Source organism: Bubalus kerabau, chromosome X (assembly GCF_029407905.1).
Source record: "Bubalus kerabau isolate K-KA32 ecotype Philippines breed swamp buffalo chromosome X, PCC_UOA_SB_1v2, whole genome shotgun sequence".
Taxonomy (NCBI): domain Eukaryota; kingdom Metazoa; phylum Chordata; class Mammalia; order Artiodactyla; family Bovidae; genus Bubalus; species Bubalus kerabau.
In genome coordinates this window covers 67,086,134-67,104,635 of record NC_073647.1, presented here as the reverse complement: position 1 = coordinate 67,104,635, position 18,502 = coordinate 67,086,134, and the positions used below count along the sequence as shown (strand labels likewise).

Here is an 18,502-nt window from a genome sequence, read left to right as displayed (position 1 = left end):
GGAACTAATATATACATATCAGAATTATTCTATTTCATTATAATGGTAGGGAAGGATGAATTGGGTAAATGCATTCAGACTAGGTACCCCCAAGGAACTAACCAAGAAAATTGAAGTGAAGCAAGAAGGAAGGATGCACAACAGTCATCAACTCCTAGATCATATATTTAAGTAAACATTATACACATAGTGCACATACTCTATGTGCTGCTGTCATTATTTCTATCACTGTTTCTCAACTGAAAAATATATGTAAGGGAACTCAAAAACTTTCTCAGAGCCAATCATTTATATTAATTTTATACTACAATTTCCTAAATATAAACAAAACTAAATATGAACTCTGCTGTTCATAAAGCTCTTATACAAATTCAATTTACCAATTATGCACAAATTTTGAAAATGTTCATTTAATGTGTTACATGATATTTGCTGAGACAAAACTGCCCTTAGAAACTGAGCATACTACCGGCTGGCCTGTGTGCACTCTTGATTTTCAGCATGCTTGTATGTGTGTCTTGTGAGGACTCTCCTTTCCCATCACTTTCTACTTTCAAATGACAAAAATTTTCAGTTGTACAGTAAGCCTTGAAGGAGGAGGGTCACTTCATTTCTTTTCTCACTAGCTCATGACAAAGTAGTATTACTTTGTGCCAACTTGGTTTTAAAAACAGACTCAAATACACGTCCTAATTATGTGGCAGCTGTTACCATTCAGTCATCCAGATACTCCAGAATATGCCTAAAACTGAATGTAAAACATACTTGTAGAAAAACTCAGACTCTGTCATTGGATTCCAGTTTGAAAAACACTGCCCTATTATAGTATGTGTAAATAAATATATGTTTAAATGAGACTATTTTGTTAGCTTCTTACTAATACGTTCTGGTACTATTACCTGAGTACCTGCATTATAATGCAGCACTTGACTCCTGCTTCAATTGGACAATCAAGTCTCTTGTTAGTGAGGACTAAGGTATGGGCCGTTCTGTCTCAGTAGTCCAGGCCCCTGAAAATGGGTGCATTGGAGACCATAGTTCTCCATCATAGATCACTACTGTTCTTTGATCTCTAAATTGAGTGAAAGAAGATATACTCAACAGTAGGGTAGCCAAATAACTGAAGCAAGACATTAAATTTTAAGGAGCGGTTGAGGAGTTGGTAGGACAAGACACTGTTTGGGGCTCATGTGACAACTCCCCACTTCTCCCAACCCCCTTTCTCCTTCCCGTCCTCCTGCATTCTTTTACTGTTCCTCTCTTTTCCATCTACTTCTACATTTCCCTCAAGGATCATTGCAATGTTTTTCCATAAAGCTAAATATATTTAATGTTTTTTTAATTGAGAGATTATGGCCTTATCATTTTATATTAAAATGTACTTCCTTTTGTAAAATAGTAGGTACTTTTAAAAATTGTCTTTGGCAAAATAAGTAATCGGTAACCTTGTGTTTTCCTTCGACTATTTTTAAAAATTTTACACTCCCAAGATCTGGAACTACTGTCTAGAAATGAGAGAGACGAGAAGGAGGAAGGAAGAAAGAAAAGCATGTGACACCTAATAAGCTGATTTATCAAGTTCAAGACGTTTAGCGCCATAATGTATTATATCTTCTACAGGAGTAGGAATGCCTAAGTCTCATTTGGGAGTCAGGGAAGGCTTCACAGAGGAGGTAACATTTGAGCTGGGGCTTTAAGGATTACCAGTGGAGAAAAAGCAGGGTTTTCCAAGCAGAATGCATAATGCGAGCAAGAACACAGAGCACAAAAGAGCATTACGTGCCCGGCAACTCTAAGAAGCCCGCCGGCTGTTGCGAAGAGTTCTCGGGGTTAGGCGATCAAGAGAGAAGCAGGGACTATTTTTTTCCTACTTGGCCCTCTTCCCCTGCAGCCCATTGCACAGTGCTGGGCACACACACTGCAGGAGTTCAATAAATACTTGTTGAATTGGGACAGGGTGATCGACTGTGCTGGGAACCAAAGCCTCTGGATTCTTTCTCACGCACCCGTAGTGTGACCTTGGCCAAGTCCCTTTTCTTGGGACTGCGGCTTGCTGCTTAGTAATCCGCCGAGGGTGAGAAAGTGGAGGAGGAGGTTGGCCTGAAGCGTCGGACTCTTACAGCTCCTGGAATCCCTGATTCGACGCGCGAAGGGCGGGGCGGGGCGGGGCGGAGCCGGCGGCGCGGGCTGCGGCGGGCGGAGATTCAGTTCCTCCTCCGCGCCAGCAGGGGGCACAGGGAGCGGCTTCCCGCCGCCCTTCCCCTCCCTGCGGGCGCCTGGCAGACTGCTGCAGTCGCGAGTGGCGAGCGCGGTGGGCGGGCCGGGTGGCAGCGGCGGCGGCGCTACGCTGGGCTAGGTCGGGCAGCCGCGACGACAGTTGAGGTGGCTGCAGAAGCCACTGAGGCGCTGATTGGGTGGCCTGGAGCAGCCCCTGCGAGCCACCAGGCGCTCCCCGGGCAGCAGTGGGCCGCGGACAGGTTAGAGTGGGGGCAGGGGCAGGCGCGGGAGCAGCCCCGGGCCGGAGTGGGGAGTCCGAGCCAGGCCATCTCCAGCCATGTCCGACGAGGCGTCAGCCACCACTTCATACGAGAAGTTTCTAACTCCCGAGGAGCCCTTCCCGCTTCTGGGACCCCCTCGTGGGGTGGGCACCTGCCCGAGCGAGGAGCCGGGCTGCCTGGACATCAGCGATTTTGGCTGCCAGCTCTCGTCTTGCCATCGCACGGACCCGCTCCACCGCTTCCACACCAACAGGTACAATCCTCTGCTGAGGGCAGGAGCAAATTTACCGCACCCCTGCCTCCAGTCGGACAACGCCGGCTCCCCCCGATCCTGGCCCTCGGCCTAGGGGCTGTGCGTCCAGTTGCCCCCTCCCCCACCTTTCTCCACCCAGCTCTCATTCCCGGGCTCCTTCCCTCTCCCCCTCCCTATTGCACCCCTTCCCTCCGATTTTCCTTTTGGCCGGCATTTTACTCTCTTCCCCCACCCCATTCATCTTCTGACCCAGCTACTCTTCCCTTCCCCCTCCTGCCCCATCTGTACCCTGCGAATCCCAAACCCCCACCCTTGATTTTTAGATGCTTCCCTGTTTCCATCCACCCGCAAAAGTTTAACCCCTTCCAATTCCGGTATGCTATAGAGAGGATTTCGGATGGCTCAAAATCAAAATCAGTCGACGTTTTGAAAGGTGGCACTTTAAAAGCTAGAATCTTCCTCTCTATTTTTTAAATGTCTTATAGCACTGTTTCCAACCTCCAACCCGCCTCCCATTTTTTAGTGAAGCTCTAGAAAACCAGATGATTCTCTTTTTTTCCTTTCTCTGTGAACTCTTTGCCCTAGCACTTTAGGCCCTGCCAAAATGTATAAGCTTAAATCTGGAAGATTCTTTCCTGAAGCACATCCTTTGGTTTGCTCCGCCAGTGGAGGGATGGAGCGAAGCGTAGGATGAGCTTGCTTATACAAATTTCTTGAGAGGGTGCATCCTGTAACTAGTTTTATTAGAAGGTAGAGTGTTCTGGAGAATTCTATCATGCAGACATTTGTGTTATATCAAATGTGGGGAATTTGAAGATGTTTTACACACAGCCCCAACCTATAACATAGGTGCATATTATATGTATTCGTGTATGTGCAGGCTCAATCGCTCATGTCACTCTTCGCTACTGCATGGACCATAGCCCACCAGGCTCCTCTATCCATGGGATTCTCCAGGCAAGAATACTGGAGTGGGTCGCCATGCCCTCCTCCAGGGAATCTTTCCGACCCAGGGATCGAACCTGAGTCTCTTTAAGTCTCTGCATTGGCAGGCATGTTCTTTACTGCTGAGCCACCAGGGAAGCCTGTATAGGGGCACACAAACAGGCTGGGGAAGGTGTGTGGAGAAAAAGGGAGGAGGAGGAGAGGCAAGGGAGGAGGGAAGGAGAGAGAGATTCAGCTATGGAAAATACTGGAGCTGAATTAAGGCAAAGGCCTCTAGTTCTGATTTCTGGTCCATTTTACAATATGAGCACAAACAAATCCTTCCACATTCTAATACCTTTTGCATGCTTCCCCCACCAATCCCTTAAATCAGTCTACAGAGTTGCTGAGCTTCTACTGAGTACCAGGAATGTATAAAATACATTTGTTACCTAAAAGAAAGTTATAGTCTGAAAACAAGGTGTTACAGTTAAATAATGATGAAGCTCATCACTGTAATACATTTGAAAAGAAAGTCATGGTAAGTTTGTTTTAACTGTTCCAAATCCTGGTTATAAAAAATGAAGAAACCGGGGCCTAGAGAGAAAAGACTGAGTTCAAGGTCATAAAACCGAGTTTGGCAAAGCCAGGATTACTCCTTTGGAGACAGTGATGAAACTTGGAACAGAGCTAATGGCTGCACTGTTATAAATGGTTGTTAGTTTCTTAGACTAACTCACAGAAGCCCAGGATGTGACTAAATGTTACTATGAATGTAACATTTATGAAATCAAGTGTGCTTAGAATTGTTTGCATTGGAAAATAAAAATACTTGTGCACATATTTGATATTTAAGTTTTGCCGCATTGGAGTAAATCATATACACAGGAAAGTTAAATGATCTCAGGATTAGCCTGCTCTAATGATGAGGGCAGGGGAGTGGGGATAGGGGTTAAGTGCTCCCAAAATGTGTGGAGGTGTTGGGGAGTGAAGAACGGTGAATAATAACATTTCTTACAGATTGTTCTGTTCTGTTCCTTCTCCTCCTCCCCATTTTCTCCTTGTTTTTCTCCCCCTTGTCTATCAGACCTTGGTAAGGTCAAGGTTGTTTTCCAGAATGAGGTGATGAAGATAGAGGGGGGAGGTTCTTGTTCAACCCCAGTTTTTCCAAGTCAGCATTATTTTTTTCTAGTTACTGCCTGTTTTTCAATACCCCTTCTCCTACTCTGGGCTTCCCTGGTGGCTCAGCAGTAAACAACCCACCTGCCAATGCCAGGAGACACGGGTTCAATTTCTGGGTCGGGAAGATCCCCTGGAGAAGGAAATGGCAACCAGCTCCAGTATTCCTACCTGGGAACTCCAATGGACAGAGGAATCTGGCGGGCTACAGTCCAGGGGGTCATGAAGAGTCTGACAGGACTTAGCGACTAAACAACAACAACTCCTTTTCACAGGGCTTGGAATGGTAGCAGCAGGTCTAGTGTATCTTGCTCTGCACTCTTCTCAGCTGAGTTTAGGGAAAGTAGAATTAGCAATTCTTAGAGCAGGTGATGTTTCTGCCCCAGGCTACCTTGCTTTTTAAATCTTTTTTCCTTCTGGAATGTTCTGCCTTCTTATCCCCTCCTCAGGGTGGCATTTGAGAGGACCATAAGCTTCCAGTCATTTCTTTTCAGGGAGAAGCAAACAGCTAAATCATATATGTGGGCAAAGTTTAGTTTAAGGAGTTCTTTTATTTCAGAATCATATGGGTCACTTTTTTTCTTCACAGCACGTTATTCATCAATTCAAGGAACAATCCAACAATCAGATCTGAATAGTTGAGCACTGATATTATGTCTTGGGTTTGCTGTGTGCTTAGTTGCTCAGTCATGTCCAACTGTCTGAGACTCCATGGACCATAACCTGCCAGGCTTCTCTGTCCATGGGCGTTCTCCAGCCAGGAATACTGGAGTGAGTTGCCATGCCCTCCTCCAGGGGATCTTCCCAACCCAGGGAACGAACCCAGGTCTCCCATATTGCAGGTGGAGTCTTTACTGTTTGAGCCACCAGGGAAGCCATGTCTTGGGTTTAATCATTATAAAATAAGTCCCATTAAAAACAGAAAGCTTGTCAGTGGGTAGATAATTGATTTACCTTTATCTTGCATCTTCACTGTTACCTGATAACAAAACTGTGGAGATTGTTTAGATAATGCTATTGATAAGGGCCTTGTGATGATGACAGTTTTGTGCCCACTCATTTACTGGACTCTGGGGTATCTATGCAGTCTTCATTAACCAAGAGGGCCAAGGCACTATTACTTACGATCCCTAAGTTTGAATGTTTGTTGTGTTTAGAGTCACCTGTCACTTATATTGGTGTGTCACTGGTCTAGGTTCACTGGAAAATAAACTACATGAACATAGCCAACTTCCTGAGAATTCACTTTCCTAGGAGTATCTTTTAGGATTTTATGACCAAGTTGGATTTGTCTGGAATTTGGGGAGAATAAAATAAATTTCAGTAAGCCAAAAAACATTTTTTAATTGAAATGTCAATATGAAATATATATGTATATAGTTTTTAAGGCTTTTTTTTTGGTTTGGAGGATAGAATTTTTCTGATGTAACTGGATTTTCTTTCAGCCTTTGTCCACTGTACTTCCATTGTCATCAAATGAAGGATATCCTTTAGCAAATTGAAAAAATTACAGCAATATTGGTAGATCCTATAATTGTGAGATGAAGGAGGTTAATATGAACTACTCAGTGTGTTTATCTCTTCCTCTTTCAGGAGTACATCAGTACTTTGACATTGAACAATTGTGAAAAGCATGTGGGAGGACAGTGTCTCACTTTGCTACACCCTATTGGCAGGATACAAAATGAACTACGTATTGTATACAGCAGTTAGTTACTCAGTTCTGTGATTTCAGAGCCCCATTTCTAGCCCCATTAACTAGAAAAAGCCCAAGACTACCGGGTGCCTTTTGTTCCACCCACAGTTTTCCTGTCTTGTTAGAAAATTGGAAGTGCAGAAGAGCTGTGAGTTATAGGTGGGAGAACCACATTTCAAGAAGTGATATGTTACAGAGGCAGGAATAATTTTATTTAGGGATTTGTTGCAACAAATTGAGGATGGGGATAAGGCTTTTGAGAACTACCCAGGTTAGAAATGTAGATTGGGGAGTAATCAGAACAGCAATTTCAGTAGTGCAATAGGAGTGGAACTGTGGGTTACAAAGGTTGAAAGAATAGAAGAAACTTTTCAATAAATTTAACAGGGAAAGGAAAGGGAGATGTGATGATAATTTGGAAAAAAAGTGAAAGTTTCTTTGCTTTCTGCCTTGTCTAGTGTTTATTTTCGAAGAATAGATATGTTAGCTCCTTAGAAGAAGCCCACAGGAAAAGGAGAAATCAAAAATACTAGAGCAGGTGGGATGACAAGGAGATGGATGGGATTAACTCAGAAGGCTAAATGGAAGAATTAGCCTTAGAAATATCATGGAATGTTGTTTACCTCCCAAACTATAGAGGGGGTAAGAGGATGGGTAAGGATCCCAAGACAATTGAAGTCGCTGGGATGAAAGTTGGAAATTTGAATGAGCCGAGTAGGGGGTTGTGTCATCTGTTCTAACTTGGGACCCTGATGGCCTTTTGGGCTCCAGAGAGTAGCAGACGTCAAGGTGGCTGTATGGGAATTCTAGCAGGGCGTCCGAGATGAATACACGTGATGATAGGGGATTGTTAACTGAGAAAGGATGGCTTTGGAATGACTTTTCATCATTGACAGTAGGACTTGATTCCACAGTGCTCATTGGATTCTTATTCTCAGAGGTAATGGTTAGGTCTTCCTGAGAAGGGCTTCAGAAGAATGTATATGATGCATGTACTTTTCTTAATTTTACAAAAATGCCATTGAAAGCCCTTCATCTGTATATTATTGCTGAAATGCCTTGCGGATAAGTCTTCTTGGCTTTTTTTTTTTTTAATTAAAATTTTGGCAGTAAGCCTAGTTACTGAGTTAAACCCCATTTCATGGATTCTTTTCAACATTTTTCTTCTGAGATATGGAGAGAGTGTCCTTTGTAAATAATTGCATGGTTGTGGCTAGGATCTTAGTGTTAGGTAGTTTTCTCTTAGTGGAATAAGATTTAAGGGCTTTGTAAGTTTGAAGAGTTCAGTGCTGAGCGCACATACATGGTGCTCTTGCGTTACATGTTTGAAGCCAACAGAACTGTCTAAAAGCATCACTTAAATTTCTATTTTAAAAGCTCATTAGAAAAAATTGTGGGCATATATACAAAACCATAAAGACTACTTATAATCCTTTTCACCACAGATAACAGGTGTCAACATTTTGATGATGTTACCTTTTTTGGCTGTACCATGAGGCTTGCAGGATCTTAGTTCCCTGACCAGAGATTGAACCTGGGCCACTGGAATGGGAGCACCAAGTCCTAACCACTGGACTATCAGAGAATTCCCTGTTGTTACTTTTAATGTTATTATTTTTTTGTACACATATAATTTTAAAAACCAGGATCGAGCTATATATATAATTTGTGACCAGGTTATTTGCACTTGTATTTTATTTTCCAATAAATGGTCTGAAAATATGATTTTAATGATTATAAAATATACTCATTTAATTATTCCCAATGTTTTGGGAGCGTTTGTCTCCCCCCTTTTTTATTTGCTATTATAATATTTGGACAAGTTTGTATATACATCTTCTTTTCCAAATTTCTATTTGGGAAAAGGGATAGATTCTTAGCAAAGCAATTACTGAGTCCAAAGGAATGAACCTTTTTAAATCTCTTTATATATACACTACCAAAATGTTTTATACATATATGTACCAAATCTATATATACAGATTATGTCAGTGCCAATATAACACTCCCACTGGCAGTGGATGAAAGTACTTCCTACTTGGTTTTTATCTACATTGTTTTAAAACAACAATAATAATATTTGCATATTAGAAGATAAGAGAATTTTTTGAAAACTTGAAGTGCTGTTTTTCCGTTTTGTAAATGACTTTCAAGTATGAGATCAGTTTCCTTGTTGTTAATTAAAAAAAGAAAAGAACAAGGAGCTAAGGCTTCTAAGAATACCCAGAACTTTGTAATATCTATTAAAAGTTACAGATCTGAAAAACTGAGGAACATCCTGATTTTGCCGTAAGGTAAGAGCACAAAATCAAGCAAATTCCAGACTCCCTTGTCAGTGACCTAATGTTTCAATTATTAAATATGGCATAGTTTTTTTTTAAAAAAGAGAGTCATCATTACTCATGAAAAAAAAAAAAAACACATTTCTACTAAATTTTTGAAGCTGAGAAGAAATGCCTATTAAAACAATTACCTAACAGCTTTTCCTAGTACATGACACAGTGCTTGGCGCTTTGAAGATACTGACTAACTAAATGTCTGCTGAGTGTGTGAAAGGACAGAACTTGTAATTGCCATTCAAGGCTTTTTATTGTCCTATTGCATGACTGAAGCAATTAGGTTAATTCTACCAGGTTTGTTGATCTTTTTTAAAAATGCGTATACTGCTTACCTAGCAAGCGTGTGATAAAGCTAGGTAATATTAAAAGGTATTCTAGGATTCTTAGATGAATTTTGAGTTTTTGCCTATTTATAAAAGTTTTTAGACATCTGCTTTTATATTATGGAACTATACTAGGTTAGCGTGTGTGTTTCAGTGTTTTATGTTGTGTATGTTTCAGTGCTTTAAAATACTCTGCCTTTATCACAAAGGAAAAGGTGCCATAAAATTGTCAGGTTGCCCAAATTTTATAAATCAAGAACTTTGGAATTAAGATTAGCTATGTAAAATAAGAGGGGAAATTAAAAAATGAATACATAATTCAAGAAAAAACGTGGATTTAATGAAGGATGAGAAACAACCTAATAATAGGTACTGCTGCTGCTAAGTCACTTCAGTTATGTCCGACTCTGTGCGACCCCATAGACGGCAGCCCACCAGGCTCCCCCGTCCCTGGGATTCTCCAGGCAAGAACACTGGAGTGTGTTTCCATTTCCTTCTCCAATGCATGAAAGTGAAAAGTAAGAGTGAAGTCACTCAGTCGTGTCCAACTCTTAGCCACCCCATGGCCTGCAGCCCACCAGGCTCTGCCATCCGTGGGATTTTCCAGGCAAGAGTACTGGAGTGGGGTGCCATCGCCTTCTCCAATAATAGGTAAGTAATAGGCTATTCTTCAGGAAGTCATTATTTCAGTACCTGATTAGTATCAGATATACTAACTCATATCCTAAGGATTAATTTCCTAGGCTACTGCCAAAGCAATGAAGATTATCTCAATAATACAAAGCTAGTGGAAATTTATAAAAGAAAACAGATTTGTAGGTTTCAAGACCAAAAAAAAAAAAAATAAAAATGCATAACTCTGCAACAGGTAATACACTTGTTGTTCAGTTGCTCGATAGTGTCCAACTCTTTGAGACCCCATGGACTGCAGCATGCCAGGCATACCTGTCCTTCATCTCCTGGAGCTTGCTCAAGCTCATGTCCATTCAGTCAGTGATGCCATCCAACTATCTAGTCCTCTGTCATCCCCTTCTTCTCCTGACTACAATCTTTCTCAGCATTAGGGTCTTTTCTAATGAATCTACGTATCAGGTGGCCAGAGTATTGGAGTTTCAGCGTCAGTCCTTCCAATGAATATTCAGGATTGATTTCCTTTAGGATTGACTGGCTTGATCTCTTGGCAGTCCAAGGGACTCTCAAGAGTCTTCTCCAGTACCACAGTTCAAAAGTGTCAATTCTTTGGTGATTAGCTTTCTTTATGGTCAAACTCTCACATGCATACAGGACTACTGGAAAAAGCATAATTTTAACTATATGGACCTTGGTTGGTAAAGTAATGTTTAACTATATGGACCTTGGTTGGTAAAGTAATGTCTCTGCTTTTTACTACACTGTCTAGGTTGGTCATAGCTTTTCTTCCAAGGAGCAAACGTCTTTTTATTTCATGGCTTCAGTCACCAACTGCAGTGAATTTGGAGCCCCCCAAAATAAAGTCTGTCACTTTTCCATTGTTTCCCCATGTATTTGCCATGAAGTGATGGGACCAGATGCCATGATCTTAGTTTTTTGAATGTTGAGTTTTAAGCCAGCTTTTTCACTCTCTTCTTTCACTTTCATCAAGAGGCTCTTTAGTTCCTCTTTGCTTTCTGCCATAAGGGTGGTGTCATCTGCATATCTGAGGTTATTGATGTTTCCCCCAGCAGTCTTGTTTCCAGCTTGTGCTTCATCCAGCCCAGCATTTCGCATGATGTACTCTGCATGTAAGTTAAATACAGGGTGACAGGATACAGCCTTACGTACTCCTTTACCAATTTGGAACCAGTCCATTTTTCCATGTCCAGTTCTAACTGTTGCTTCTTGACCTGCATACAAATAATACAGACAAAATATTAATATCCTTACTATATAAAGAACTCTTAACAAAATCAACAAGAAAAATACTAACACATTGTAAAATGCTGTAGTAAAATAGCTAATAAATATTTTTAATTTTGTTCTTGACAGTAGTCAAAGAAATAAAAATTGATATAAAAAAGTTTTTCTCCTATCAGCTAGGTAAAATTTTAAAAATGAAAATTTCAGTGCTATTAAGGTTGTGAAATGAACACTTTTATAGACTGCTTTAGGGAGTGTAACGGAGAAGGCAGTGGCACCCCACTCCAGTACTCTTGCCTGGAAAATCCCATGGACAGAGGGGCCTGGTAGGCTGCGGCCCATGGGGTCGCTAAGAGTCGACTGAGCATCTTCACTTTCACTTTCATGCATTGGAGAAGGAAATGGCAACCCACTCCAGTGTTCTTGCCTGGAGAATCCCAGGGATGGCAGAGCTTGATGGGCTGCCATCTATGGGGTTGCACAGAGTCGGACACGACTGAAGCAACTTAGCAGCAGCAGCAGCAGGGAGTGTAAATTTATGTAACGTTTCAGAAAGGTACTTGGCTAAGTATACTATCACCCTTAGAAGTGTTCATATTGTTTGATTTAGTAATTTCCTTTCAAGTTACTTACCCTAAGAGATTATATATTTGGATAAATAATTATAAACAAAAAGGTTTCATCTCAGTATTATTTGTAATACCAAAAAATGGAATTTTGAACAGCTAAGTACCTGTTATTGAAGGATAATGTTTAATAAATTATGTTTAATCAATGGACTATTTATATAGGCATTAAAATGTTTTCAAGTAATATAGCTGGGTAAATGTTCAGTATATAATGTTAAGTGAAAATAAATAGGGCACTAATACCTATACACACACAAAACACTGATTCCGTAAAAATATACATATGCATGTAGAAAAAAGTACCAAAATATTATGGATCAGTTATTGCTAATTAGTGGAATTATTGGTCATTTTAATCTTATTCATGACTCCTTTCTTATTCTTACATATTTGCAATAATTTTTAAAAGTTACTTAAATATAAGAAACACTTTGAGCTTCTGCCTGTATACTGTGTTGGTACTTTTCTCTGCCCTGCACTGACTGCCCTCTTCCTTTAATAATAATAGCTGTGGATTTCTCTGGTCGTCCATAGTGGTTAAGAATCCACCTGCCACAGAACAACTAAGCCTGTGCACCACAACTATTCAGCCTGCACCCTAGAGCCTATATTCCACAACAAGAGAAGCCACCACAATAAGAAACCCATGCACCACAACTGGAGAAGTAGCCCCCACTTGCAGCAACTAGAGAAAACATGGGCACAGCAACAAAGATCCAGCACAACCTAAAACCAATAATTAAAAAAAAATAATAATAGCTGCCATGTATTGAGCACATTTTATATCCACTGAGTGCTCTGTATGCATTGTCATATAATGTTCATAGTAACTGCATTTTAAATATGATGACCCAGGCTTGGCAAAGATTTGTTTTGTTTCAGATCAAACAGCAGGCAAATGACAGAGCAAGAATTAGAATTCATTCTGGCTCCAGTCAGATGTGAAAGTAGAGAATAGTGTAATGAACCCCATATGCCTATCATGCAGCTTCAGTAATTACATACGGCAGCGTACTTTTATCTATGCCCCTATCTGTGGCGCTAGTGGTAAAGAACCCACCTACAAATGCAGAAGACCTAAGAGATGCAAGTTCTATCCCTGGGTCAGGAAGATCTCCTGGAGGAGGGCATGGCAACCCACTCCAGTATTCTTGCCTGGAGAATCCCATGGACAGAGGAACCTGACAGACTACAGTCCATAAGATTACACAGAGTCAGACGACTGAAGCAACTGAACATGCACTCATTCCTCAATCCCTTCCATATAATTTTGAGATAGGTTCCAGACATACTCATTCATAAATATTTTACTATATATCTTTACAAGAGCTCTTTTGAAAATAATTATCGTATATTGTATCTAGAAATATGCTCATATTCCTCATAAATGTAATAAATATATCTTGTTTGTAGCTCTGGGAGTTGGTGATGGACAGGGAAGCCTGGCATGCTACAGTCCATGGGGTCGCAAAGAGTCGGACACAACTGAGCGACTGAACTGAACTGTTTGTATCTTAAAAAATTGTATGTCAGGATGGGGAACACATGTATACCTGTGGCGGATTCATTTTGATATTTGGCAAAACTAATACAATTTTGTAAAGTTTAAAAATAAAATAAAATTAAAAAAAAATAAATCTATCAGTGGAAAAAAAAATTGTATGGATTCTGTAGTTTCTGTTGTGATTGACTTTGTGTCGTTTTTAAGGTGGAACTTAACTTCCTGTGGAACAAGTGTGGCCAGCTCAGAATGCAGTGAAGAACTGTTTTCATCCGTTTCTGTTGGAGATCAAGATGATTGCTATTCCCTATTAGATGATCAAGAGTTCACGTCTTTTGATTTATTTCCTGAAGGGAGTGTCTGCAGTGATGTCTCTTCTTCTATTAGCACATACTGGGATTGGTCAGATAGCGAATTTGAATGGCAGGTAGGTTTTTTTTTTTCTTATATTGCCATTATTACTCCATAAGTAGAAGTATGAATTTCTGTTTCGGGTATTTTCATTTCTACCTCAAAGTAAATTTCTCCCAATTTTTGTTCAGTCCTAAAGATTCTATGACAGCATTAAGAATTAGAAGAAATATGTATCCTTTATTTTTACTAATGTACCTTTTAGGCTTCTCATGCTGCAGGTAACCTTTTGTACATTTTTATGTAATTTAGTACTTGTATAATGTTCCTGTTAATATATATATCATCAGTACCTTTCTATGCATTAATCCAAGCAAATTTTCTCTTTAGTAATAAATGGCCTTCATGTCCTTATAGGTATAATAATTTTACACCAGGGTCACATTATATATAAGATCACAAACCACTCCATAATACATAATTTTTCATTGTTGTCAGGAATATAATTTCTCATTTTGTATTCTCTTCATATGTAGAGATGTTTTCCACCTAACAGTGTTTTTTCTTCTGTGGCACATTATAACACAAAAAAATGGCTTTGTAGCAAATTACTGTCATTATGAGGCAGCATTTCCAAACAGTCCTTCAGAAAATGTAGATCATGTTATTGCAACATCCATTTTCTGACTGTAAAAGAGAATAACAACAACAAAAAAGACAATAACATTTGAAGAAGCTTTCCTTGCATACAGCAACTGTTATATTCAGTGTTTGCTTGAATATCGCCTTCTAGATACTTGAAATTGTTGTACAAAAGAGGAATCAAACATTTTATTTCAAAAAATTTTTATTAAAATATAAAATAATACCGAATGGCATAAAATTAAAAATAAGTCTCCAAGTCCAACTCTGCTGTGGTTACCACCATTAAGAGCTTATACAGATACAGTATGTTTGCACAGTGTTAAAAAGGCACACAAAGGGACTTCCCTAGCAGTCCAGCTGTTAAGACTCTGTGCTTCCACTGCAGGGGGCACAGGTTTGATCCCTGGTCACCTCTGCTGTTTCAGCTACTTTATCTCATTCTTTTCAATAACTGAAGCATAATTTAATCATTTCCCTAATAATGAATATTTAGGTTGATTTCAGTTTTTTTCTAGTTATAAACAATACTATGCTGAAAAATAAGAGGTTTTTAAAGAGGAAGAAATAATCTGCTGCTGCTGCTGCTGCTAGGTCACCTCAGTCGTGTCCGACTCTGTGCGACCCCAGAGACGGCAGCCCACCAGGCTCTGCCGTCCCTGGGATTCTCCAGGCAAGAACACTGGAGTGGGTTGCCATTTCCTTCTCCAATGCATGAAAGTGAAAAGTGAAAGTGAAGTCGCTCAGTCGTGTCCGACTCTTAGCGACCCCATGGACTGCAACCTACCAGGCTCCTCCGTCCATGGGATTTTCCAGGCAAGAGTACTGGAGTGGGGTGCCATTGCCTTCTCCAGTTATATATATGATTTGGATAAAACATGTTAAAAATTGAGATAAAAGGTACCATTTTAATAACTCTATAATTCAGAAATTTTAATATATTCACAATGTTGTGAAACCACCACCATATCTAAGTCCAGGATATTTACATTACTCCAAAAGAAACCCATACCTGTTAGTGGATAGTCCTAATTTCCCCCTGTCACCTGGCAACCACTCTTTTACTTTCTCTATGGATTTACCTGTCTGGACATTTAATATAAATGTACTCATGGAAAATCCCATGGACGGAGGAGCCTGGTGGGCTGCCATCCATGGGGTTGCTAGGAATCAGACACGACTGAGCAACTTTTTCACTTTTCACTTTCATGCATTGGAGAAGGAAATGGCAACCCACTCCAGTGTTCTTGCCTGGAGAATCCCAGGGATGGGGGAGCCGGTGGGCTGCCGTCTATGGGGTCGCACAAAGTTGGACACGACTGAAATGACTTAGCAGCAGCGTGTAATATGTGGCCTTTTGTGTCTGTGGTCTTTCACTGTTTTCAAAGTTCATCCATGTTATATAGCACATAAGAGTATATTTCATTCCTGTCTTAGGTCAGTTCAGGCTCCTGTAACAAATATCATTGACTGGGTGGGTTAAAAAACAAACACTCATGGTTCTGGAATCTGAAAGTCCAAGATCAGAATGCCATCATGGACAGGTTCTGGTGAGCACACTCTTCTTGGCTTGCAGATGCTGTCTTCTGCAATATCCTCTTTTTGTTCCCTTATAAGGTCACCAATCCCATCACAAGGGCTCCACTCTCGTGATGTCTTATAAATTTAATTACCTCCCAAAGCCCCATCTTCAATATCACATTGAGGATTAGGGCTTCAAGATACGGATTTAGGGGGTGACAAGCATCTAGTCCATAGCAGTTTCTTTCTATGACTGAATATTCCATTTTATGGATACATCACTTTTTGTTTAATTCATCATCAACTGAGGGATTATTTCCACTTTGGAGCTATTTATGAATAATACTACTATGAACATTCAGGTATAAGTTTTCATATGGATTTTTATTTTTAATTCTCTTGAAAATACAATTGGGAGTTGCTGGGTCATGTGATAACTTTATGTTCACTTTTTTGGGAAACTGCCAAAATGTTTCCCAAAGTGGCTGTACCATTTTACATTTCTACTAGCAATACATGAAAATTCCAGTTTCTCCACTTCCTTTCCAACACTTTACATTGTCTGTCTTTTTTTATTACAGCCATCCTACTATATGTAAGGTTGGTATATCATTGTGATTTTGATTTTCATTTCCCTAATTACTAATGATGTTGAGCATCTTTTCTTAGCTTACTGACTATTTGTATATCTTCTTTGGGAAAATGTCTTTTCAAATCCTTTGCCCATTTTTAAGTTGTGTTGTCTTTTATTATTGAATTGTAAGAATACTTTATACATGATGACTACTAGACCCTTATCATATACATGATTTGCAAAAATATTTCCCATTCTGTGTGTTGTGTTTTCACTTGATTGTGTCTGTTTGCTTGATATAGTGTCCTTTAATACACAAAAAATTAAATTTTAAAGAATTCCAATTTATATTTTCTTGAGTTCTGTGCTTATCATGTCATATTTTTAAAACCATCCTTTAATCCAAGATCATGCAAATTTTTTCATCTGTTTCCTTTTTAGAATTTTATAGCTTTAATTAGTTCCTACATTTTAGGTCTTTGATCCTTTTGAGTTACTTTTTGTATATGGTATAAGGTAGGAGTTCCAGATTCATTCTTTTGAATGTAGATATCCAGTTTTCCCAGCACCACTTGTTGAAAAGACTGTATTTTTTCCTTATCTAATGATCTTGATACCTTTGTGGAAATGAATTGGTCATAGACATATATAGGTTTAGTTCTGGACTCTTGATTGTATTCCACTGATTCATATATCTATCTATGGCAAGATATTCTTATCCTTATATTTTGATGACTCTAGCTTTGTAACAAGATTTGAAATCAGAAAGTATGAGTTCTGCAACTTTGTTCTTTTTTTATCAAAATTTAGGATCAGGTTGTCACTTCTTCAAAAAGGGAAGTTTGAATTTTGATAGAGATTTCATTGAATCTGTAGATCAATTTGGGGAATGTTGCTATCTTAATAGTATTATTAAATATTCCAGTCCATAAACATGGGCCAGAATGTATTTAGGCCTTCTTTAATTTCTTTCAGTGATTTTTAAAATAGTTTTCTATGCTTAATTAGGTCTTTTAGTTCCTTGGTTTAGTTTATTCCTAAACATTTTATTCTTTCAATATAGTTGTAAATGGAGTTGTTTTCTTAATTTCATTTTTTGGATTATTCACTGCTAGTGTATAGAAATACAGTTGTGTTTCATATATTGATTTTGTATCCTGCAACTTTGCTGAACTCATTTTTAATAATTTTTTGTGTATAGATTCTTTAGGGTTTTCTGTATTTAAGATCATGTCATCTATGAATATATAGTTCTGTTTTTTCCTTTCCAATCTGGATACTTTTCTCCTTGCTTAATTGCCCTGATGAGATCTCTAGTACAATGTTGAAAGAGAGAAGATCTAGATACCCCTGGCAAAAGCAGGCATCCTTGTTTCTTTCCTTATCTTAGGTGAGAAGCTTTGTCCTTCACTATTGAGTATGTTAGCTGTAGGTTTTTCACAGATGTTCTTTATTGTCATATTGAGGCATTTCCCTTTTATTCCTAGTTCTATGTTTTTAATATGAAAAGGTATTAGATTTTGTCACATGCTTTTTCTGCATGTCTGTTGAGATGATCATGCAGTTTCTTCTCTTCTGTTAGTGTGATATAGTATATTGATTTCTAATAATGATTCACCCTTGCATTCCTGGGATTAATCGTAATTGCTCATGGTATATAATCCTTTTAAATTGCTGCTGGATTGGGTTTGCTATTATTTTGTTGAAGATTTTTGCATTGGTAGTCATAAGAGATACTGGTCTGTAGTTTTCCTTTCTTGTGATGCCTTTGTATCACTTTGCCTCACAGAGTGAATTGGGCAGTGTTTGCTTTTCTTCTGGATAAGATGCTGTAATAAAAAATTTTCATTTAACATATAAACTTTTTTGTGATATTTAAATTATTCATTTGATGACTACATAATATTCCTGGTACTAGATATTCCAGAACTTATGAAACCATTCCTCTATTCATATCTGTTTCAGTTTTTTTCTATTATAAATAATAAAGTAGTGTGCATTTTTGTTTAGATATTATACCTTTTTATTCTTCACTGCCTCATTTAAAAAAATCTTATTGAAGTATAGTTGATTACAATATTGTATTAACTTCTTCTCTACAGCAAAGTGACTCTGTTATACACACACACACTCCCAGATATGTATATATTATTTTCCATTATGGTTTATCACAGGATATTGAATATAGTTCCCTGTG

At 39.1% G+C, this 18,502-nt stretch overlaps 1 protein-coding gene across 1 annotated transcript in view; it reads left to right on the top strand.

Annotated features, from left to right (window-relative positions):
* Nucleotides 1-1,657: 1,657 nt before the first annotated feature.
* The window catches only part of FAM199X (family with sequence similarity 199, X-linked), a 31,460-nt gene continuing 14,615 nt past the window's right edge, over nucleotides 1,658-18,502 (top strand). The window contains exons 1-2 of the mRNA XM_055563482.1: nucleotides 1,658-2,751; nucleotides 13,425-13,644. Coding sequence (XP_055419457.1) covers nucleotides 2,555-2,751; nucleotides 13,425-13,644 — 417 coding nt within the window. The 5' untranslated portion in view covers nucleotides 1,658-2,554. The remainder of the gene's footprint in view (nucleotides 2,752-13,424; nucleotides 13,645-18,502) is intronic.